Source organism: Notechis scutatus, chromosome 7 (genome assembly GCF_049901735.1).
Source record: "Notechis scutatus isolate UNSWTSFEM ecotype Mainland chromosome 7, rNotScu1.2, whole genome shotgun sequence".
Lineage (NCBI taxonomy): Eukaryota > Metazoa > Chordata > Lepidosauria > Squamata > Elapidae > Notechis > Notechis scutatus.
Window position 1 is genome coordinate 6,024,697 of NC_142015.1, and position 25,665 is coordinate 6,050,361.

At 41.1% G+C, this 25,665-nt stretch overlaps 1 protein-coding gene across 4 annotated transcripts in view; it reads right to left on the bottom strand.

Moving 5' to 3' along the window:
• The window catches only part of NSD3 (nuclear receptor binding SET domain protein 3), a 121,364-nt gene that overhangs the window by 71,296 nt on the left and 24,403 nt on the right, over positions 1 to 25,665 (bottom strand). For 3 of the 4 annotated variants that reach the window (XM_087969604.1, XM_087969607.1, XM_087969603.1), the window contains exons 2-3: positions 14,615 to 15,336; positions 276 to 347 (exon numbers count right to left, since the gene is read on the bottom strand). In XM_087969604.1, the coding sequence (XP_087825730.1) occupies positions 276 to 347; positions 14,615 to 15,292 (750 nt within the window). In that variant the 5' untranslated portion in view covers positions 15,293 to 15,336. Of the gene's footprint in view, positions 1 to 275; positions 348 to 14,614; positions 15,337 to 19,830; positions 19,853 to 25,665 lie in introns of those variants that run through there. The other variant, XM_087969606.1, reaches the window with a different exon arrangement.

Below are 25,665 nucleotides of genomic sequence, written 5' to 3' on the forward strand. Positions count from 1 at the left end.
ATGAATGAATGAACGAATGAATTCTTTATTGATCAAGTGTGATTAGACACACAAGGAATTTGTCTTGCTGCAAATGCTCTCAGTGTACATAAAAGAAAAGATACATTCGTCAAGAGTCAAGAATCATCAGGTGCAACACTTAATGATAGTCACAGGGTAGAATAAGCAATCAAATCATACTAGGAAACAGTCAAGATAAATCGTAAGGATACAAGCAACAAAGTTACAGTCATACAGTACAATACCATCTACAATTAAAAACACAGAATACTAACCGGGGTTTCATCCAATGTTGCCATTTCTTCCCTTGGTTTTTCAGACTGGATGCTAAGCCTTTCATTTGGTCTCTATAAGTTAAAATAAAAAAGTTAAAAAAACCAAAACAAAACCACAGAATGAAATAAATGTAGGACTGAATGATTACCAGTGAAAACATTCTTAGGCACAGTAGTATGTCTTCCAGTCTCTTTTGAAGCTCCATTAATACTCTGTTTCGGCTAATGTTTTGGAGATTTACAAGAAGACAGAGATAAAAGTAGTATGGAACAAGAAAGGCTAGAGCATCAATAAGTACGTACAAAGGACTAGGGAGGACATGATAGCAGTATTCCAGTATTTGAGAGGTTGCCACAAAGAGGATGGGAGGGGGTGTCAACTTATTTTTCAAAGCACCAGAGGGCAGGACAAGAAACAATGGATGGAAACTAACCAAGGAGAGAAGCAACCTGGAATTAAGGAGAAACTTGCTAACAGTGAGGACAATTAACCAGTGGAACAGCTTGCCACCAGAAATTGTGGGTGCTCCATCACTGGAGGTTTTCAAGAAGAGATTAAACAGTCACTTGTCTGAAATAGTATGGGGTCTCCTGCTTGATCAGGGGGCTGGACTAGAAGACCTTGAAGGTCCCTTCCAGCTCTATTCTAATTGAGCTCAGGTGGTACCTACCTATTAAATTTTTTTTCTGACTATAAGCAGTTTATATTTACTGTTGAGGTGTGTGAGGAAGTTGTTCAGTTTTTCTTTCCCGTGTGGCCAGATTATGAAGGTGTCATCTACGTATCTACGTACGTTGCCTAGATATTTCCAATCTTACGCAGGAGAAAACCCAAATAACCAAAGATCCACATACAAATACCCGCGAGAACCTCAGAAAACAAATATTGCACCTCTACGGGGAGGAAACCCACCATCTGACCAGGACTTATGAAAAACTTAAACACATCCCCACAGAAACCATCATATGCGGAGTTGAAACCAGCCTGACCAAAACCAACCCTGATGATGCTAATAGAATCAGACTCGAAATCACCAACATCCTCTGCACTAGCAAACCACCCAAAAGCAACTTATCCAAAGAAGAACAAACTGCACTACGTAACCTGAAAGAAGACACCAGCATAATAATCCTACCAGCAGACAAGGGCAACGTGACAGTGGTTATGAACACATCTGACTACCAAACCAAGTTAACCAACCTACTCCAAGACCCCACATACAAACCCCTAAACACAGACCCTACCACCTACCTAGAAAAAACCACCAGATCCAAAATAAAAGCCTCCCCCATCAGCGAAGAAATCCAGCAAAGAATCATACCCAGAGAGAAATCATCCAGATGCCCTAAGCTTTATGGTCTCCCCAAGATACACAAAGAAGGAACCCCACTTAGACCAATAGTCAGCTCCATAGGCTCACCTCTACAAAACCTAGCCAAATTTCTCGCCAAACAACTACAGCCCTATGCAGAATCCATCAACTCACATGTAAGAAACTCATTCCAGTTCATCGAGATCATAAAGAAACAAAACTTACAACCCAGCGACCTACTAGTGAGCTTCGATGTCATATCCCTCTTCACCCAAGTGCCAATAAAAGAAGCCTTGACAGCCATCCAGAACAAATACAACCCCCCCAAGCACATCCTAGATCTGACCAACCACTGCCTATCCAATACATACTTCACCTACAACGGACAAAAATACAAACAAATAGAAGGAGCACCCATGGGGTCACCCCTCTCACCTGTCATCGCAAACGTCTACATGGAACACTTTGAAACACAAGCTCTAGAAAAATATGATCACAAACCCAAACTCTGGCTCAGATACGTAGATGACACCTTCATAATCTGGCCACACAGGAAAGAAAAACTGAACAACTTCCTCACACACCTCAACAGCCTATACCCCAAAATACAATTCACCATGGAAACAGAAGCTAACAATCAACTTCCCTTCCTAGATGTCTTGGTATACAAAAACCCAATGGCTCCCTAGGACACACCATCTACCAGAAGAAAACACATACAAACCGCTATCTACACGCACTCTCACACCACCACCCAGCACAGATCAATTCTGTAGCCGAGACACTCATCTCCAGAACAAAATGCTTAGCCGACGAACAACACCTAAAAACCGAACTACACACTCTCACTAACGTACTAACAGCCAGTGGATTCCAAAGAAAGATTACCCACCTAATCCAAAAAGAAACCCCAACCAAAATCCAAGACAGAGAACAAGAGAACGGCAAAGCCCTCCTCCCATATATAAAAGGCACTACAGACAAAATCAGCAAGATCCTCCAAAAACACAACATTAAAACAGCATTCTGCACAAACAGAAAAATATCCACCATCCTAAGAAAACCTAAAAATCTACCAAGATAAATTTTATTTTTTTAATAAAATGCATTTATAAAAACAATCAGTCCAGCACAGAATGCTACTAAGCAACCTTTGGGCACTGATTGGCTATATTCCATAAAAGCCAAGCTGACAAGCAGATGAAAAAATATTAAGAAAAAGACTCAGAAAAGCAATGCTTTTGTCAGGCCGCATATTATTTCTATTGGGACGCTGGCATTTTGGTGGGAGGGGGGAGGATTGGAGAAATCTCTATATGAATTTTTGGTTTTGTTTCCTGCATTGCTATGCTTTGAGTTTCTGTTTCTGGCATTGCTGTACTGAGGGGAGGGGTTTGGTTGGGATGCTTTAGATGGCTGTTTTTAAGTGGGAAAATTTAGTTCCTGCCTAGACCTCTTGCTATGACAAGCCTTTCAATAAAAGCTCCTTTTGGAACAACTTCAGTTTCAAGAGTCCTGCTTTCTTGGGAAGACTGGAGAGGCAAGGCCTTATAGCAGGGGTCTTCAAACTTGACAGCTTTAAGACTTGTGGACTTCAACTCCCAGAATTCCTCCTCCAGTCATGTTAGCTCAGGAATTCTGGGAGTTCGCACACTCTCACTAACGTACTAACAGCCAATGGATTCCAAAGAAAGAAGATTACCCACCTAATCCAAAAAGAAACCCCAACCAAAATCCAAGACAGAGAATAAGAGAACGGCAAAGCCCTCCTCCCATATATAAAAGGCATTACAGAAAAAATCAGCAAGATCCTCCAAAAACACATTAAAACAGCATTCTGCACAAACAGAAAAATATCCACCATCCTAAGAAACCCTAAAGACAAAATCGAGTTAGAAAACCAAGGAGTATATGAAATCCCTTGCACCTCCTGCCCCACCACATACATCGGACAAACTAACAGAAGAATAAGTGCACGCATTGAAGAACATAAGAACTCAATCAAAAAAGAAGAACCGACCTCTTCCCTGGTCCAACACCTCAAAGCCACAGGACATAAGGTTGACTTTAAAAATACCGGAACTATCGCCAAAACCCAAAACTTCAACAACAGAATAATCAGAGAAGCCATAGAGATAGAAAAACGCCCACACAGCATGAATAAACGAGATGACACCTCCCGTCTACCAGCCATTTGGAAACCCGCCCTCACGAACAGACAAGTACCTAACATGAAGAATGACACCAGACCCACACCCACGAGGGCCACACAAGATGCTACCACCACACTTCCATGTAGAAAGCAGACTCACACCCACACAGAAGATGAGACACAACCACGGACCAGAAGCCGCACTGCAGCTGCATCACTACCCACTTCAAACCCCTCCGAGCCATACATGAAGCGAACTGACACCCACCATGATGATGCAGCACGACCACGAACGCGAAGCCAAACAGCAGGATCACAGCTCACCAGCTCAAATCCCCCAGCAACTAAGACTAACCTGAGAACAACCAAGCCCCCACCTGAACAGAACTCACCTCCAGCCAATCAGAACACGGCCAAACCCCCAACCAATCAGAACAAAGCCAAACCCCCAACCAATGAGAACACACCCCCACCCAATCAGAACACAGCCAAGCCCCCACCCAATCAAGTCACACCCCCACGAGCAGTTAAAAGGAAGAAGCAGCTGCAAGCTCACATTACTCTGAGAAGCACAGAGCCCGAAGACACAAGCCTGAAGATGATGAATGAGACTTCATCGAAACGTTGCCTAGATACTTCCACTCTTACGTGGGAGAAAACCCGAATAACCAAAGATCTATCTATCTATCTATCTATCTATCTATCTATCTATCTATCTATCTATCTATCTATCTATCATCTATCTATCTATCCATGCATACATACATGCACACGCACATGCATGACTTATATCCAGGTACATAATGGATTATTATTCTGGATATTAAATCTAATATGCACAGAAGCTATTTCGGGGGAATGACTTAAAGGCTATTGTTTCCCAACATAGTTTTCTAAACAAGACTATTAATTTTATTCAGTAATATGCTATAGCTAGTTAGCATGAAAATGTTAGTATAGTTAGTTAGCACTAAATACTAAATCAATATTTTATCTAGCACTATCTCTACAAATCCAGCTAAGTTTGGCCACCCTTGATGCGTTTTCTACAAGTTTAGGAAGTACAAGGAACAAAATCCAGCGCCAAGATCCATTAGAACCAACATGATGAGAAAGGCTGATCTTCAAGAAACTCAAACAAGGTCAGGCCTGATGAATTGTTTAGTTGGAAGACCATCAAAACTGTGAGATGCCACAGTGCTGGGATGCCAAAAATAAAACATTATGGGAGACGGCAATGCTTCTATCTAGCTGCCACGAAAACTGGGTGGACAGGACTACGAAATCACTTAAAGCAGGGGTCCCCAACCACCGGTCCGTGGAACAAGTCCTACCAGGCCGCTGGCTTGCTGGCGCCGCCATCTTTTTGATGAAAAAGTGCTTCCGGTGAGCTTTTCCGGTAGAAAGCTCACCGGAAGCACTTTTTCATCAAAACAAGATGGCGCCGCGCTCGCGTGACTTTCGGGTGAAAGCCATTTCTACCCGGAAAAGCTCACCGGAGCGCTGGCGCCGCCATCTTTTGATGAAAAGTGCTTCCGGTGAGGTCACCGGAAGCACTTTTTCATCAAAAAAGATGGCGGCGCCCAGCTAATGCCGGTACCGGGCCGCGCCATAAAAAAGGTTGGGGATACCGGGCCGCGGCGTAAAAAAGGTTGGGGATCACTGACCTAAAGCACTGGTCCCCAATGTTTACGGCTTCGTGCCCCGGTGAGCAGGGCAGAGGGTAACTGGCCTGCTGCTCACACTAGCTGAGCTGCACGCTGTGTGCCAGCCCGCCATTCACGCAAGTCAAGCTGCGTGTGCACCGCCACCAGCCAGCTTCTTGTGTGGCCCCGTTCCAAACAGGCCATGTCCTGGTAGTGGGCTGCAGCCTGGGGGTTGGGGACCCCTGATGTAAAGTCAAGAGCAACTTGAGATTTTTTTTTTTAAACCTTTCATTCAGAATAGAGCTTCATTGGGTTATGTGCGATATAGGTTGGTTAGAATAACTTTGGATCAAACCAAACCATTTACGTGTTAGGACAGTGGTGGCCAACCTTTTTTGGCTCCCGTGCCGATAATTGCCTCGCATGCCAGCACCCAGAAGGCAATGTGTGCTGGGCCCCTCCCACGCCCCCTATGCATGCGCACGATCCCCCAAATGCCGCACATATCTGCACATGCGTGCACGATCCCCCCTTGCACACCGCACATCTCTATGCATGTGCACACATCTCCTATGCATTCCCCAGCCCCTTGTGCATGCATGCCAGATACCCGACAATCAGCTGTCGGGTGGCGGCGTGCGCATGCGCAGTGGGGCTCTTCCAGGCGACCTCTCACGTGCCGGGGGAAATGGCTCTGCATGCTACTTCCGGCATGCGTGCCATAGGTTCGCCAACACGGTTTTAGGAGAATTGAAAGTATACCAGTCAGTGATTTCAGTACCACCACTATATCCCACTGCAACGGACATACATTCATTAATAAATGGACAACTCTGCACTTCTAATGAAAAGGGTATTATGAGGGAATCATCATATTTCTGAAATAGTGGTTCGGTGGCCTAGAGGTGGAGCTCTCGGCTCACAATCAGGAGGCTGTGAGTTCGATCCTAGGTAGAGGCAGATATATATATATATATATATATATATATATATATATATATATATATATATATATATATATATATATATATATATATCTCAAGAAAACTCTGTACTGGCAACAGGAAGGGCACCCAGCCAGTAAACACTCAGACCCATTCAGTTGCCCAGAGTCCACCTCGCAAGGGATTATGGGGTCATTAAAAAGAAGATGATCATATTTCTGAAATAATGTTTCAATTTCAGCCGCATTTAACCTGATTATACAGGTTAGTCACTGCCATTTTCCAAAATTAATCACAAGTTACACTTTGAAGTTTTCTGAGAACTGTTACTATTATTGCAGGAGTCCCCTTTCAATCTCTCTCCTTCCTAATATGATAGGCAAGCTGATTCATCTCTCCAACCCTTTTTCTTCCCAATAAAGAAACTGAATACGTAACTCAGTGAATTACAACCTTCATCGCTGATTCTAAACATATGAGCAGAATCCAGGCAGCCAGCCAATTGCGATTGAATTAGAACAGGACCATTTTAAGATGTTTGTTGCATTTGTAGAACAGAATGAAGGCAGAAGTAGATAAGAATTATTTAACCATAACGGCAAAGGAGGATATAAATTTCGAAACTATGAATAAGTAATTTAAGCGTACAAATCATTCCGGGGACTGCAAGGCACTTTGCCAGCTTTTAAATTTATCTCATTTATGGACAGATATTTTGTGGAAATATTCTGTCACTTTCTTTCCGAAGGGCTGTTCCACAGCAGGCCAGTTTTGTTCAAGGGGACATTAGTTTCCTTCCTTCCATTTACTGGCGAAGTTGAGTCACCCGTATCATAAACTCACTTTGAGTGTGGGGGAAAAAAAAGGTGTGAGCACATTATCACCATCAAAGCATTAATTGTTCCAAAAATGTGCATTTCTCAACGTTTTCTTTAACATTTGCCCTATAAAATAGGTCACAATTACGATGTTCACAGAGCTACTGCCGAGGCAAAAGCAGCTATCTTTTTAAAGGTACTCCTAGACTTACAGACATCATCTAATGACAGTCCAAAGTACTGAAAAAGTGACTTATAAAAAAGAGATTAGACATCTAGCCCTTGCTTATCAATGGAGACCGAGTGGAGCAAGTGGCCAGTTTTAAGTTTCTGGGTGTTACCCTAAAAGAGGACCTGACCTGGGGGGCTCACATTGCAGCCCTGGTCAAAAGGGCCCAGCAGAGATTCTATTACCTGAGGCTTCTCAGAAAACAGCAACTGAATGAAAAACTGCTGGTGACCTTCTACTGCTGCACCATTGAGAGAATTTTAACTTACTGCACCTGTGTAGGGTTTGCCAACTACACCGTGGCAGATAGGACAGTGCTCCAGAGGGTTAACATCATTGCCCAGAGGATCACTGGTTGCCCTCTCCCCTCTTTGGAAGAGCTTCATAGCTCCCGCTGCCTTAAGAAAGTTCAAAACATTCTCCAAGATCCATCTCATCCTGGGCATCCCTTTTTTTTTTAAACTATTACCATCTGGCAGACGGTACAGGATAATAAAAACAAGGGCAAATAGGCTGAAAAACAGCTTCTATCCCAAGGCAGTAACTCTATTGAATTCTTTTGTACAGTGTGATATTCATGCAATATCAGGGGTTTTCAATTCAATTGTATAGATTGAGAAGGATGTGTGTTTGTGTTTTATGTTTATAGTTATAATGTACACTGAAGATGGCATTTAATTTTGTTATACAAGGTGCAATGACAATAAAGTGAACTAAACTAAACTTACAACAGGTCTTCACACTTAGAAATGTCACCGCATCCCCATGGTCATGTGATCAAAATTCAGGCACTCACTCACCAACTGGCAGTACAATGGTTGCCGTGGTCTGGGTCTTAGGATGGCCATTTGCAACCTTCTGAGTTGACTTCTTACAAGAGAAGTGAACAGTGGCAGTCGGATTCGTGTAACGACTGACTGATTCACTTAACTGCAGAGACTTACTTAACAACTATTACAGAAAGGTCATAAAATCGGACACAACTCACTTAACAATCACCTCACTTAGCAACAGGGATGGTAGCCCTAATTGTGGTCACAACTCCAGGACTACCTGTATTGTCGCTTGAGCTGATATACGATCTAGGTATTTCGTGCCAATAATTCCTTTTTAAAAAAAATATTTTAAATGTTTTAAGTAAGGAACTTATACACAGTATCAAAAAAGGCATTTTACTGATCTTTTGTTTAGTTGTAACGATGGATGAAGAGATATCTTCTTCACAAGTTGCCTCAACTTTGCTAAGTGAGTTTTGTTTCTCTAGTCTACACTATCTGGTTTTCACAGAGGCTTTAAAAGTGAGCATCTATGAAGGGAAGAAATTTTACAACTCAATTTCTTTGCTAGAAACAAAACCCTGGTAAGTTACATCTCCATTTTGTTCGTGAAAATCTAAAGGCCAAACCTCTTTCCTGTTTATGTCAGTTCATTAAAAGGTTGCCTTATAAGTCAGTTACAACACTGGTTTGCAAGAGGCTTAGTTGAAATATAGCAAGGTAGTAGAGAACACTGACATATTGCCATTGCCCTGTTTTGTTCCAAGAGTGATTTTTATGGACAAATCTCTATTTTAATATAACTATTTTGATACAGTTTATGCATCAGGTATCACCTGAATTTTAGTTCAAGCATATATTTGATTTTGAAACTGATCGACTCCTAGATGGTTCTGGCCACCTTACATCTCAAAATCAAGAATTTGGTGCATTAATAGGTTTTAAGATTAGCAAACAGAAGACAAAGATGCATGTACTTAATATTTGACATGCGACAAAGCAAATAAATACTGAAGAAGGATTCACATCTTAATACAGAAGATTCTCAAAGTGAATATAAAGGTAAGGATGTCCACTTAACATCTATCAGTTTTCTTTCAACATTAACATTCAAATGAAATTACTTTTGGAACGGAGTGAAAATTTAATTTGGGAGATGGCATGGGGCTGTTCAGTCATACAACATTACTTGTAGGAGTTCCGGTTTGAAGCCTCTTCGGTGACAGACAGAAATCTGCGATCTTGCGCGGTTTTGGTCTGGGCTCGCCGCTGGAGTGCCCCGAGCCGGCTGGTTTCGGGGCTAAGTCACCCCGTAGAGGTGGTGAAGAGAGGGGAGACCACCAGCAGGGTTGAGGAGAGCCGCATCTCTCCTCCTCAGCTGGCCATTACTCCCTTTCCCGAAGGCAGTTGCAGTGGTGGTCAGAAATGGCCACCACAAAGAAGAACTCGACCGGAAAAGAATGTGCAGGAGGAAGATAAGAAGTGAAAGTTTTGGCTGACCGGGTTAAATTGTAAAAGCAACAACTAAGGTACCCTGGAATTTAAACTTGCAAAAAATAACATTGCTCCCAAAGAAGAGTCGGAAGCAGTGAAGGAAAGTGAAAAGGGAAAGGTTTGGCTTTTTTTCCTTCTCTCTCCTTCCCTATACTGACAACTAAGAGACTTAAATAAGAAATCGGAAAAATCCGCTTTGACATCAATAGGCAATTAAGCTGAAAATAAAACAAAATGCCAAAGGGATAATAAAGATTTCTGGACACTATTTTTTTTTTCATAAGCAGGAAGGGAAAGAAAAAGAATAAGGGCAGGATCTGGAAGAGGGAGGAGACTGCCTGGAATTAAAAAGAATCTACAGTAAAACTTCAACAAGACTTCTAAAAGATACATTTTAACTGAAACTTTGTAACTAAACAGTTACCCCAAGAAGAGAAAGTGAAAAAAAAGAGCAAAAAGAAACGCTTTGTGTGTATTTGGATTGTTTGGTGATCTTTGGATTCTTGGTTATTACATTTGAATGACTAAAATTAATTGGGTGGTTGTTTAAAAATTTATATAATGGCACCACTTCTGGATGAATTAAAAATGGAACTTAAAAAGTACAAAGAAGATGCACAAGAAGGGAAGGGTTCTTTTGGCTTTGTTTTTAAATTCTTAGAAATGGAGATTTGGAACCATGAGAAACAACAAGAAACGTCTGCAAAACAAGAAGACTGGGACAAAGAAGAAGCCATCTTTAATGAACAAGTAATTTTATGTGGGGAAGAAAAAGGAAAGGGGGGAAAGAGAATGGAGAATTTAAGATTTAAAAAAACAACCAAAGAAAAGAAAAATAATTCGAAAAATAAGTATAATACTGGAAAGCAACAGAAAAAGGGAATACAGAAGAGAGAAATAGAGGTAGAAAGACAAGGGGGTAAAAAGGGGAGAGAGAAGAAGAGAGGGAAGAAGGAAAGGAAAAGAAGTTACAAAGGACCGGAGCAAGATATAGAGAAACAGGACCTATTTAGAGATAATGGGTGAAAATCTAACTGAAAAGGGGATTCTGTAAAGGTACATAAGATTGTATTGTTACATTAGTAATAGAAATAACTTTAGAAAATTGGAAACAATGTATGATTAAAATGAGGGATAAAATAGTTAGTGTAATTTAGTGAAATGTTTGTTAATAAAATAAGTGAAATAAAATAAATGAGAAAATTGAATCAGGAAGGAACGGGAACATTTTAATTAGTTAATATTTTATAAAATATAAGTGAAGTGGGGGGGAATTAATTATGGAAAGCTTATAATTGTTCCCATAGAAGTATGATATTTAATTGAAAAGTAATGTTAAAGAAGTTAAGACTTTAATGAATATTAATATTAATGACAGAATTGAATTGGAATGGAATGTATTGTTTTAATTACATACATTTATAATTTTTTCTTTTTTTAAGAATATAGTGTGTATTTTAAGAATGTACCAAGCAGAATCCGAATGGAAGTTATGTATTATATTGAATGTTATAACTTTAGGGTATATGTTGAAGCCTAAATAAGAGTTAAATGGATAAACTTAAAAGATATAAAGGCGTCATACTCCAATCATTAACTACAGGATAAATTTTGTTTAATGAGAAAAGATAATAGATAATTGAAACAGGACAGACCAAAAATATAAATACAATGATTTGAATTGAGATGAGATAATTAAAATAAAATTGAGAAAATTAAAAGAGGGGAGAAGCTATGCAGAAAATGTAAAATAGTAATAAGATATGGAATAGAATATAAAAATGAGCATGAACCTGAATTTGTGTCTGTACGAAGAAATGTAACCCGGGATTACGCTACTTTCAAAAAAGATGTTTTATTTGTATTTTTTTCCTCTTTATGAAAACTCAAATAAAATTTACAAAAAAAACAACCATTACTTGTAAAGGTTATTTTTCAAATAACCTGCTTAACTCCATTAAAAAAATGTTGGGTGGCCACCAACATTATGCCACATTTCTTCACAGATTAACAGCACCTTCTAAGACCTTTTACAGTGTATTCTATCATGGCACGAGGCAATCTTTCAGCTTGTCTACTGAAACCTGGATCAATGAAGAACACTTTTTTTTGCAGAAACAAAGCAAATGCTTGTGCATCATTGTTTCATGAGTATGCCTGTTAATGTTGAACTATTGATTGAAAGGGTCATCTCACAACTTTGTATACCAAAAGCAAAGGTCTAAAGGCAGAACTATGAGACCAATTCCACAAAACAAGTAGTTTAGTCAATGGAATCGTAACAAATGAAATGATGCCAAAATGATCTGCGTGTACACGCAACGACATAATCAGACAAACCAATATGGTCTGTTGGTTAAGTTGCTGGTTTAGAAACCAGGAAACTGGGAGTTTTAGTCCCGCTTTAGGCATGAAAATCAGCTGGAAGATTTGGGGTTGGTCACTCTCTCTTAATCCACCTCACAGGGAGGAAGGAGTATAATATATGTGCTGTCTGGAGTTACTTATAAATAGTAAATGTTGGATAATACTCCAATAAACAAACAAACAAACAAATAAAAGTTGCAATTACATACTTATGGCGAATATCAGCTACAACTACAAAGTCACTGTATTTGTGTAAAGTCATCCATCACATATGCTTCCCCTTTACCCTTCTGTAGATGTCCATGCGTTTAGTGGTTAAGGCTTCAGTCTGAGAATAATCTCCATTGAGCTTAATGTACATTTTGAACAGATATGGATACTACTGGATTACACTGAAGAAAAAAAATGAAACTTCAAAATTACTCTTTTATCTAAAATAGTATTTTAACACCTTTGGGCAGATGATTTGATTAGCAAATTGTTGCACGAAAATCAGAAATTATCACGTGAAGCTAAATAAAGTGTAGCCTGTTTTATATGAATTGTTCTCGGCGTTAAAAGAGATTTCTGCACAAAGTTACCCTATCCACATAGAGAGGGGCTCATAATTTAATACAGAAATAAAAAAGAGGGCGAAAAAGACAGAAAATGCAAAAAGACCAGGAATTGTTGTTAACAGAAAATATACCACATATGATTTTCACTCTCTCTCCCTAATTATACCCCAAAATGAAATACCTTACAACTTTAATAGCTGTCGTGTCACTCAGCTGTAATAACATTACTGAGATAATAGTCACTCATCAATAGTATTATACAATTTGACTCTAGGAGAATCTAAAGTTCTTTATAAATTATTCTGACAATTTGCGTAGTTTGTGGCAAAGGATGGTTTGCATTTCTTTTCTTCAGCAGAAAAAAAAAATCTACCAAGATAACTTTTATTTTTTTAATAAAATGCATTTATAAAAACAATCAGTCCAGCACAGAACACTACCAAACGGGCAGAGGTAAGGCTTTTTGGCTGTGGGGGTGGTGGTGGTGCAGAGCAGCACCAAAGACCTCCCACACCGCCTTCTTTGGGGGTGCAAATGGCGCTTCCCCTAGACAGCAACCCTCTGAATGAAGGCTAAAGGCAAAGGAAAGGAAAAATAAACGAACTGCAATCAAACCTGCTGAAAAACGACTAAGAATCCAGCTTCGGCCAAGGAATCTTCGAAAGCACTGCCTGTCTCGCACGAGGCTGAGCAAAAACCGGGGAACGCATGAAGGAGTCACGCGGAGGAGGAGGAGAGTTCCTCAATTAAAGCTCAGCCTATGGATGCAGAGACTGAAGCACCTCCACTACTGGATGCTCTGAACAGCTCATAGGAGAAAAGCAATGCTTTTGTCAGGCCGCATATTATTTCTATTGGGACGCTGGCATTGTGGTGGGAGGGGGGAGGATTGGAGAAATCTCTATATGAATTTTCGGTTTTGTTTCCTGCATTGCTATGCTTTGAGTTTCTGTTTCTGGCATTGCTGTACTGAGGGGAGGGGTTTGGTTGGGATGCTTTAGATGGCTGTTTTTAAGTGGGAAAATTTAGTTCCTGCCTAGACCTCTTGCTATGACAAGCCTTTCAATAAAAGCTCCTTTTGGAACAACTTCCGTTTCAAGAGTCCTGCTTTCTTGGGAAGACTGGAGAGGCAAGGCCTTACAGCAGGGGTCTCCAAACTTGACAGCTTTAAGACTTGTGGACTTCAACTCCCAGAATTCCTCCTCCAGTCATGTTAGCTCAAGAATTCTGGGAGTTGAAGTCCACAAGTCTTAAAACTGACCAAGTTTGAAGATGTGCTAGACCCATGATGGCAAACCCATGGCAACGTATGCCACAGGTGGCATGCAGAGCCATTTGTGCCGGCACACGAGCTGCAGGCAAACTTACCTCACTGCACATGTGCGTGCCTCACAGCTGATTTTCAGCTGGTTTGAGGCCTTTTTCAGCCTCCCAAAGGCTTAAGGAAGACTTCTGCAGGCCGAAAACTACGCCCGTTTCATCACTTCCTGATTTTCCTAAAATACCGGAAGTGATGAAACAGGGCTAGTTTTTGGCCTGCAAAGCCTGCAGAAGCCTTCCTCAAGCCTCTGGGAGGCCAAATAAGGCCTCAAACCGTCCAAAAATCAGCTGTGAGGCGCAGGTAAGGGGGCGGCGGGGGCGGGATTGCGTGCACCTGTGTAGGGGGCGTGGGAGGGCACGCATTGCCTTCTGGGTGCTGGCATGCAAGTGTGAGCGTGAAAGCGTGCACGCAATTTTTGGCACAGGAGCCAAAAAAGGTTAAGCCAACACTGTCCTAGACCAAGGATCTCCCATCTTAGCTATTTTAAGACTTGTGGACTTCAACTCCCAGAATTCCTCCTCCCGTCATGTTAGCTCAGGAATTCTTGCCAAGTTTGAAGACCCTTGCCTTACAACAACAACATAAAAAAGGAAGGAAGGAAGGAAGGAAGGAAGGAAGGAAGGAAGGAAGGAAGGAAGGAAGGAAGGAAGGAAGGAAGGAAGGAAGGAAGGAAGGGAGGGAGGGAGGAAAACTTATTTTATTTTATTATTACTCCAACTTACATTTTGCTCCTCCGGCTCGAGTTTGGGAATTTTACGTGACTTGCGCTCTTCCGAATGGGCAGCATCATGCTTGCTGCTTTTTTTCCGTTTCTCCTTCCTCCCTTCGTGCTTGGACTTGGCAAACTCGCTCGCTTGCACTTCGTTTAGAAGATCCCCACACAGCGAGGACTCAAACAATTCCCTGCCGTTCTGGATAGTTTTGGTAATTTTCAGTTTAATCTCGGGTGAGCCCGTCTTCTTTGGAATCACCGTTTGGGAGACGGAGGGAGGGGGAGGCTGAGGAGGGGAGGGTTTTTCCAGAAGGTCATGTGGCCTTAGGTTAGAGTTCTCCATGTGGTAATACTCCGGTGGGCTAAAGTTTCTAACGGTGCCAAAGCCGTTGGCCGAGCCATTCGGATACTGGCTGAAGGACTGGAATTTGGCCTGGGGCTCGTACATGCCGATTTGGGGGAATCCATTAATGAGGGGCGGAAGGTCTTCGGCGGTTGGCGTGGGATACTGAAAACCTTGCTGCAAGGCAAGGGCAGCTTCATAGGGAGTCTGTCGGCCATCTTCCGTGATGTCACTGTGGGCATCGAAAGCATCCTCTTGGCGGTTGTTCGCCGAATCAATGAGTTGAGGTGGTTGCTGAATTGTGTTTCCCATGATCCCTTGCATGAAAGAGAAGGAGAAATCCATTGTTCTGCTCCAGCATCCTTAGCTTTCCCTTTTTCTCATAGGGCCTTAAAATGAAAGAAAGAAAGAAGAAGGAAAAAAAGATGTGATTCTATGGCTTCTCTAGCAAACATTTCAAAAAAATCAAGAAAGGTAATCGCTACAATTTAACAGGAATTTCCCCCTTTCTGCTAACTTTTAGTTTACTTTATTGTCATTGCACCTCGTACAATGAAATTAAACACCATCTTCAGTGCACATCATGACCATGAAAATGAAGATAAACACAAACACACATCCTTCACCCTCCTCCACACATTGAACCGGAAACCCCTGACACCACACCCAACACTGCATTACACAGCAGAATTCAAAAGAGCTACTGCCCTGAGACAGAAGCTGTTTTTCAGCCTATTTGTCCTTGTTTTTATTATCCTGTACCGTCTGCCAGATGGTAATAGTTCAAAAAAAGGGATGCCCAGGATGAGATGGATCTTTGAGAATGTTTTGAACTTTCTTAAGGCAGCGGGAGCTATAAAGCTCTTCCAAAGAGGGGAGAGGCAACCAATGATCCTCTGGGCAATGACGCTAACCCTCTGGAGTGCTTTCCTATCTGCCCCTGTGCAACTGTCAAACCATACAGAGGTGCAGTAAGTTAAGATACTCTCAATGGTGCAGCGGTAGAAGGTCACCAGCAGTTTTTCATTCAGTTGTTATTTTCTGAGAAGTCTCAGGTAGTATAATCTCTGCTGGGCCCTTTTGACCAGGGCTGCAATGTGGGCACCCCAGGTCAGGTCCTCTTTTAGGGTAACACCCAGAAACTTAAAACTGGCCATTTGCTCCACTTGCTCTCCATTGATAACTGTCAGGATTCCAGCAATCGCCCTAATTAAATCATGAGTCTCGAACCAAACTTCAAAAAACTTCGAAGGATTCATTAGAGGCGACATACTGGCACTGCCCTGTATGCAGCCAACTCTGGCATATGTAATTTACAATCACCTGTTTCCCCCCTCCCCCCTGTGTGTCTCATAAACCAGATTCTCCAATTGAGCACCTTCACGGGATGGGTGTCATCATTCATGTTCTCCAATTAAATATATTCGGGGCAAAAACTCTGGTATTTCAGTTACAACCTTTTAAAGATAAGAGTTGAAATGTACTTTCACTTTCAACTGCTCTTCCAGATTTCCTTCCTCCCCTCCCCCCTCTTTTTTATGGCAACTACTAAAACAGGCATAGGGATATTTTATGAGTTGACACTAACAAGGTTTCAAAGGCTAGTAAGTTTACTACAGCATAAACCAGTGGTAGTCAGCCTGGTTCCTACAGCCCACTCGTGGGCGTTCCAGCTTTCATGGTGGGCGGTAGGGATTTTGTCCCCTACTTTATAAATCACCATTACTGTGGAACCGGTGGGCGGTTAGAGAAAATTTTACTACTAATAGAGATACAAAAGTGGGCGGTAGGTATAAAAAGGTTGACTACCCCTGGCATAGACTGTAGAGTGTAGAGCAAACGTTTTTATTTGGCACACAAAAGACTTTCCTTCATTATTGTAAGGCACAAAAGATCAGGTCCATGTGAAGTTCGAATTAATCCGATTTATTGCGAATCATGCCTATGCACAGGCATCTTCTCAACTAATGATTAACACCTGCTTGGAGTTAGATGAGAGTTAGCGGAACTCAAGGGTGGCTGGATTTGCTTGCGGCTATGTAAGGACTCTAAGGCTGATGTCTTTTTTAACTCCACCCCCGGGATTCGGCCAGGTGAGTCAGTGGTCTATGCGTAGAATGCAAACCTGGAGCACAAACTACACTTGGACACTTCTAAAAGTTGAACAGTACACTCTCCAATGCCACTTGTTTGTGAGATGGGCAGTTATATAAATTAGACATATAAATAAAACCAGAGCATTTCTATATGCCCCCCCCCCAGCAATTTCTCTCTCCCTCCCTCTTTCTTTTCCTTCTTCCTTTTTATTTCTTTCTTTTCTGTCTTTCCTTTTTTCCATCCTCATTCCCTTTCTCTTTCTTTCTCTCTTCCTTCCTTTCTTCCTTTTCTTCCTTCCACATGCATACATACATATATACATATGCACCTCAGAGAGGGGCTCTGGGCTTTTTTTCCTTTCATTTTTGCATGTATATATACACCTGAAGGACTAGTCTGTTGGTCTTTAAAGATGCCGGAGGCTGCTGTTTGTTGCAACAGATTTACCATCACTCTATTTACACAGTACACTCCAAACTTAATCTCTTGTGATTAACAGTGTATAGGACAGAGCAATTAGGCCAGTGATGGCTAACCTTTTCAGCTTGGTGTGTCGAAAATTGGGAAAAAGTGTAGCCTTCCTCGGGTCGTGTGTCACTTCAAGAAATATCAATAATTTGGTTTATGACGGACTGGGCTGGGGTGATCACACAGGGCTGTGAAACTCGTCTCCCTGGTCTCAGGGCTGCAGGTGCAGGATGTGGGGATCGGAAGGCCACCTTACAGGGCTGTGAACCTCAGGGCTGCAGGTGCAGGATGTGCACATGTGTAGGGGGCGTGGGGGGGCACGGATTGCCTTCTGGGTGCTGGCGCACAAGCACGAGCGTGCAAGCGCACACACAATTTTTGACACAGGAGCCCAAAAATATTAGCCACCATTGCCTTAGAGTAAGTTTTACATTTCAGTAGCCATAAAACATCCTCATTCAAAAGTTATATTCTCAATAATGACGAAAGCCTAAGGTTGACTGGATGCTGCATGCAAATTTAAACTTCATTTTTTTCCCCCTTGTAAAAATCCCCTCAACAGCTGGTACTCAAACCTGGTATTTAAACATTCTTCTGGGAATATGTAAAGAAATAAAAAAAGCCGTTTTATTATAGTTTCCAAACCAAAATATTTTCCTTATTAACCACATGGTGGTGTATTTGGCTCTCTTCATTTTCAATTATCAGCCCAATGCAGGGGTTTGTCTTTCCGAAAAAAATATATATCGTGACAGCTCTTTAATCCTATAGAATGTTTTAAATACATGAATCTCCAATAACAAATTATCTGTCCCCACTGCATATTAAATATGGAATGGAATCAAGATAATATTGTACTTAAAAATGTGTTGTTTTGAACTCATAATTACTGCTGATGGGACTGCTCAACATGCAGTTCAGTGGCCTTACGACCCATTTGGGCTTCTGATCGACATTTTATCTTGCCTTTTCCTTTTTCAGGAGCTCAGAGCAGCTACAGCAGCACTTTCTCCTTCAATTTTTCCCCAACCAATAACTCTCTAGTCATAGGTTGGCCTAGGGGTGTCAAACTCAAGGCCCGGGGGCCAGATCCAGCCTGCAGGGTGCTTAGATCTGGCCTGGAGAGGGGAGGGGCTGCCCTGGAAATAGCAAAGGACTGGCCAGCCATACTTCTGTCAGCAAAACAGGCTCCCAAGCTCTGTTTTCAGCTGCCACAGCCTCCTGCAACCCTCTGCCAGTGAAAACGGAGCTGTTTGCAGTGGCAGAGGGATGCAGGAGGCTGTGGCAGCTGAAAACGGAGCTCGGGGGCCTGTTTTCGTTGGCGGAGTGCTCGGCCCACCTCAGGTGCCCCCAACACAGGTGATGTTGAGTTGGCCACCCTGGCCACTCCCACCCCGGCTTCCCCGAGATCAAACACAACCCTGATGCGTCCCCGGGGTTAGCCTGTGGGATTGTAACTAACCCAGAGGTACATTCGAAAGAGATTGGACCTTGTGGCCAGCTTCCCAACCAGTTAATGAATCTTGAAAAACCCGAAGTTGGTCACAGCAAAGATAATAATGGAGGACCAGGATGTAGAAAACACGGCAGGTTCAAAGCAGGAAGATTTGAAGTGCTCCAAAAGGGAACACCCAGCCGCCAAAAAGAGCATTTTGCAATCAGAATAACCCATGTCAGGGTTAGCGTTTGTTAAGAATAAAAGAAGTGAAAAATGTTTCTCTTCATCTTCCAATCTGTTCTATACTAAGGAAGGGTGGGTGAGAAGCCACAGCCATCAACCACTTACTTTCCCTCTACAAAAACAGAACACAAAAGCAGAAGCAACCGAGTTGGCTGTTATGGGCCTGATATTCCTGTTCATTAAATGAAGAAAAGAGGAAGAAGAAATGTTCGGATTATGATTGAAAGAAAACATTAAAGTCTGGATAGGCTTGAACTGAGCCAGTAGTCGGAGAGATAGAATAGACTTTCTGAGATATTTTAATTGCAAAATATACTTTAGAAATGCAGCCACAATCCCATCATGCCTTACAACACTTGAAGAATACAAATGAGGTTATTCAGAGGCGAGGCTGTTAAACCTTCTTTCTAATGAGGCCATTTCTTTCTAACACTTATTATTATTAGTTGAGCCGAAAGAAAAGGGCTCAGCCTTACTGGAATGTAACAGGGCCCACCAGTTCAAGAATTAATTATGCAAAACATGAATAAACAGCTTAGTTTAAGCAATTAGTCACCGATTGTAGCTGTGTGACATGCTAATTTACATTGTGGTTTGACTTCATTTAACATGGGAAGATAAAACATAGTCAACTTACTAGTTTGGGTGCAAGAATACCAACTGCAGCCTGACCTGTTCTTGAATAAGCAACGCGAAGAATGGTTTTGTATGTTTCTGAGCTCAGTCTGTCAGCTGTTAACATTTCAAAGTAATGACACAGGATGCACATTTTTTTTTTAAAAAAGGAGCAATATATAAACCGGATTTCCATAGCTTCAATTTTGTTTTTCATCTTCTGTAGGTGTGGCTTGATGGCTGGTTGGAAAAAAAAATGTCTTCCCCTTTCCTTCATACAGGTATCAATTAAGGCAAGTGCATCTCCCCCCCCCCCAAATTGGCTTAAATCAGGGATGAATAAATTCCAGGGCACACCTGATCTCAGATGTCAAAATTCAAAGTCAAATAACCTATCTTTATGCTACAGTTTTTCTATGACTATAAGGCTGGGGTTAAAACAAGAGGCTTCAAGGGAGGCAAACCATTCTTATTTCCAGCTTTAAAATGCAACAAATTTCAAATATTTGGGACATTTCAAAGGATGAAAATGGGGCCATCTATCTACCGGAAGTCACTCACACCCATTCCCACTCAACAGAAAAAAAAAAAAAAACTTTTGACTTCCTTCTTTTGGGGGTGCCACTGTGTTTCAGACAGTAGCGCCTTCTCCAGCTCAGAATTGTCATTTGTAACACAAAGAAAACCACACTTCAAATAAACAAACAAATTGCTCAGGAATTGCTAGGCATTCTAACCAAAAGTAAGTCTAGCACAAGGGTCTTCCAACTTGCACTTGTGGACTTCAATTCCCAGAATCCCTGAGCTAATATGACTAGAGGAGGAATTCTGGGAGTTGGTCCACAAGTCTTAAAGCTGTCAAGTATGAAGACCCCGGGTCTAGCAGCAGTCTATTTCAGGGGTTGCCAACCTTTTGGACCTGAGGGACCAGCAAATTCATAATTTTAAATTCTGCGGCCCAGAGACCCTGGGAAAATCCCCAAAAAAGTCTGCAGGAAAATTCCCCACCTCATTTCCTCCCGATTGATCATTCTTTATTTGGGATCGCAGGATACTGTCTCCAGCTCCGTTCTCACGGGGGGAGAGAGAGACTTTTGGTTTCATGCGAGGAAAGCAGCAGAAGCAGCAGAAGTCTTTCTTTCTCTCCCCCAAACTCCACCAGAAATCAGTCTTTGTGAGACTTGTCCGGCCGGCGCAGCCTCTTGGAGCAAGGAGGCCTTGCAGGGTCCCAAAGACTCATTTCTGGCAGAGGTTGGGGGAGAGAAAGAAAGACTTTTGCTGCTTTCCTTGCGTGCAGCCAAAAGCAGAAGAAGAAAGAAGCGGAAAGAAGCAGCCCGGTGGCCAGGCCAGGCGTGTGGGGAGAGTGGGGCAAGTTCCCCCCTCCGCCCTTTCCCCCCTCCCCTCACTACCTCGTGTTGTTCACAATGCAAGCGACGCAAGCCTTGTGTTCCCACGCAGCCTGGATTAATTGCTTTGGGGGTGCTTTGGGAGTGACATTTCTCTGCGGACCACCAAAATTTTCTCGCGGATCACCAGTGGTCCCCAACCCACTGGTTCGCGACCACTGGTCTATTTCCTACTGTTTTTACTGTGTCAAAGGCACGAAGTTCTTAATAGTAGAATAACAATGGAAACATTACAGCATCATTATTCCTGACTGTGTGCTGTTGTCTATGATTTTTTCGAGCCTGCACAAACCTTTTTACAAACCTCTGATTCAACAATTGTATCTATTGAGAGAGAAAGAGATAGGGGAACCTTTCTCACTGACCAGGAGACTGCTGGGTTCCTGTTGCCATTAATGGCAGGAAGCAAATAATCAGATTCTACCAGCCAACCAACCAACCAACCAGATCACTTAATTAGTAGGCACAGATTGCTTAATCTCCCACTGCTAATGGAAGCAAGAAGCCAGCGATTTGCATTAGGTCCCTTGGGAAGGCAGGGGGCAAAAGAGAAAAATAGTATGAATGTTTATTTTTATGAATATACAGGGAAAAGTTGTAGGGATATTAATGAAAAACTTATCATCTTATCCTTCTCATCTTTCCTACCACCATCTCCTATTGGTATCTTATGATTATGATTATAGTACTATGTTGTTTGTATGTACATTGCGAGCGTCTGCATTGGAGACAAATTCCTTTTATATCCAACACACATGACCAATAAAGAACCATTCCATTCCATTTCTTTTCTTTTTCTTTTCTACTCTACTCTATTCGTTCTGTATTCTCTATTCTATTCTTTATTCTCTATTCTATTCCATTCCATATTCTATTCTATTTTCTCTATTCGTTCTGTATTGTCTATTCTATTCTCCAGTCCATACCAATCCATATTCCATTCCATTCTACTCTAAACTTTCCCTTGTAATGGAAAACTGTGACCTTAGGGGAACTTCCGGTTTGCAGGGCTTCGGCATCAGGCAGGAATCCGCAATCATGCGCGGTTTCTGCCTAGGCTCGCCCCGAGCCAGCTGGCTTCGGGGCTAAGCCACCCCGTAGAGGTGGTGAAGAGGGGGGAGATCCCAGCAGGGTTGAGGAAAGCCGCATCTTTCCTCCTCAGCTGGCTAAACTCCCTTTCCCGAAGGCGGTAAGAGCGGCGGTCAGAAATGGCCGCCTCAAAGAAGCACTCATCCGGAAAAGAAAGTGCAGGAGGAAGTTAAGAAGTGAAAGTTTTGGCTGACCAGGATAAGAAGCAACAACTAAGGTATCCTGGAATTTAAATTTTATAAAAGATACATCGCTCCCAAAGAAGACTCGGAAGCAGCGAATGAAAGTGAAAAGGGAAAGGTTTGTTTATTTTCACTCTCCTTCCTTACGTTGACAGCGAAGAGAGATGAATGAGAAATCAGAAAAATCCACTTTGGCATCAATAGGTAATTAAACTGGAAATATAATTAAATGCCAAGGGGACAATAAAGATTTCTGAACATTAAAAAATTCTTTTTTTGCTATAAGTGGGAAGGGAGAGGAAAAGAATAAGGGCAGGATTTGGAAGGAGGAGTCTGCCTGGAATTCAAAAGAATTTAAAGTTAAATCTTAATAAGACTTCTAAAAGATACATTTTAACTGGAATTTTGCAACTAAATAGTAACCCCAGGAAGAGAAAGTGAAAAAAGAAGAAAGTGTTAAAAGAAACAGCTTGTGTGTATTTGGATTGCTTGGTGACTTCTGGAAATTATATTTGAATGACTAAAAACAATTGGGTGGTTGTTTAAAAAAATTCTACAATGGCATTACTTGTGGATGAACTGAAAATGGAATTTAAAAAATATAAAGAAGAGGAACAAGAAGGGAAGGGCTCTTTTGGCTCCGTTTTTCAATTCTTAGAAATGGCGATCTGTACCTATGAGAAACTACAAGAAAAGACTGCGCAACAAGAAGATTGGGACAAAGAAGAAGCCATCTTTAATGAACAAGTAACTTTAGCTGGGGAAGAAAGGGGAAAGGGGGGGGAAGAGAATGGAGAATTTAAGACCTAAAAAAACAGCCAAAAAAGGGGAAAATAATGTGAAAAGTGGATATAATGTTAGAAAGCAACAGAAAAGGGGAATACAGAAGAGGGAAATGGAGGTGGAGGGACAAGGGGGTAAAAAGGGGAGAGAGGAGAAACAAGGGAGGAAGGATGGGAAGAGAAGTTACAAAGGTTTGGAGCAAGATGTAAAGAAACAGGAGATAATGGGTGAAAATTTAACTGAAAAAGCGATTCTGCAAAGGTACATAAGATTGTATTGTTATATTTGTATTAGAAATAATGTTAGAAAATTGGAAACAACATATGATTAAAAAGTGGGATAAAATAGTCAGTGTAATTCAGTGAAACTTTTGTGAACAAAATAAATGAAATGAAATAAATGAGAGAATTGAATTAGGAAGGAATGGGAACATTTTAATTACTCAATGTTTTATAAAATATAAGTGAAGTGGGGGGAAGTAACTATGGAAAGTTTATAAGGGTTCCCATAGAAGTATGATACCTATTTGAAAAGTAATGTGTAAAATGTTTAAGATTTAAATGAATATTAATATTAATGACAGAATTGAATCGGTATGGATTGTTTTAATTATATTACATATTCATAATTTTTTCTTTTTTAAAAATATAGTGTGTAGTTTTAGAATGTACCAAGCAGAATCCGAACGGAAGTTAGGTATTATATTAAGTGTTATAATTTTAGGGGAAAGATATAAAGGCGTCATACTCCAATCAGTGATTACAGGAGAAATTTTGTTTAATGAGAAAAGATAATAGACAGCTGAAACAGGACAGACAAAGAATATAAGTATAATGATCTGAATTGAGATGAAATAAATAAAATAAAATTAAGAAAGTTAAAAGAGGGGAGAAGCTATATAGAAAATGTAGAATGGTAATAAGATATGGAATGGCATATAAAAATGAGCATGAACTTGAATTTGTGTCTGTACGAAGAGATGTAACCCGGGATCAAGCTGCTTTCAAAAAAGATGTTTTATGTTTTACGTTTTGTTTATGTTTGTTTTTAAAAATCAATAAACATTTTCAAAAAAAAAAAAAAAAAGGAAAACTGTGACCTTAGGGATGAAACGGTTGAAGGCATATTCCACACAAAGGAGGTTTCGACTTTTGCATACCACTTTTAGAATAACTTATTTTAAAAAATGGACTGAAAACGAGCACCTCCTCCCTGAAATTAACAGTCAAGAATGCTAGCCTTCTACTTTTGCAGCTTTTAACCTTCTTGCCCACATGTGCACTTCATTGCTTGAAGAAGCAGAACACGACAGGTGCCCAGATTTTTCTTTTGGGTAACACATTTTCTAAACGTTCAGTAAACTGACAGCAAACTTCTGCTTTACTCCTTTGATAATAGGGATGCATTAAGTGAGTTATGTCAACATGTGAGGAAACGAAAGACTGGCGTCAGCAAAAATGCAGTCATCAGGGAAATCTTGAGTAAATTTACTTCGCCCCACCTCTCTAGGTTTTCATCTGTATTTATTAACTTTCTGGCCCAAAACAACTTTAGGCAACCCTAATAGCTCACTGTATAACGGGGACCGATGAAACTCTGACATTACTGGATTCCAACACAGCTTTTCAATATCACCATCTGCAAGCAAAAATCCTTTAAATTAAACAATCCAAAAACGACATCAGTTACAGATTCTGGACCAGTCAACAGAAGAACATTATAAAATGGAAATTATTTGGTTCTCTGTCACAGAAATGGCAATATTAGAAACATTATAATATCAGAAATGATATTAGACCATGGCAAACAGCAGTGCCATTTTAAGTTTCATGATTGTGCTTATGCTCGGAAATAAGTGAAACACCAATAGATAGCTACCCTTCCAGTTATTTCTTGAATAAGTACAAATGCAAAATATTACTGATATATTATTTTTCACATTAAGTTCTTTAAAGTGCAGGTAGTTCTTGAGAGATAAAACCATCTATTAGCTTACATTTTTCTCCCTTAAGTCCAAGTGCTACATGACATTTTAGTACAGCTAATCAACTCAACTTTTCATTAGCAATAGAAATTACAATGGACCACATTTTAACTTCCAATTTCTACCCCTCTCCCAGCGGTCATGTGACTGCATTTTTGGTGCTCAGCAACTGAACTGCATTTACGGCTGCCGTCTGCAATGTCGCCTGGTCCTGTGATCACAATTTATGACATTTTTTTGCCAGAAATTGACATTCATTTCTGGTTTCCAGCAAAAAGCGTCCCATAACAGAGATGACAGTTGCTCTTTTAACAATCAAGCCATTTTACTAGTGATTTAAATCAAGATTTAAATTGTGATTTAAATCAACTTGATTTAAATCAAATCCACTCTGTTTGCTGTTGCCTCCTTCC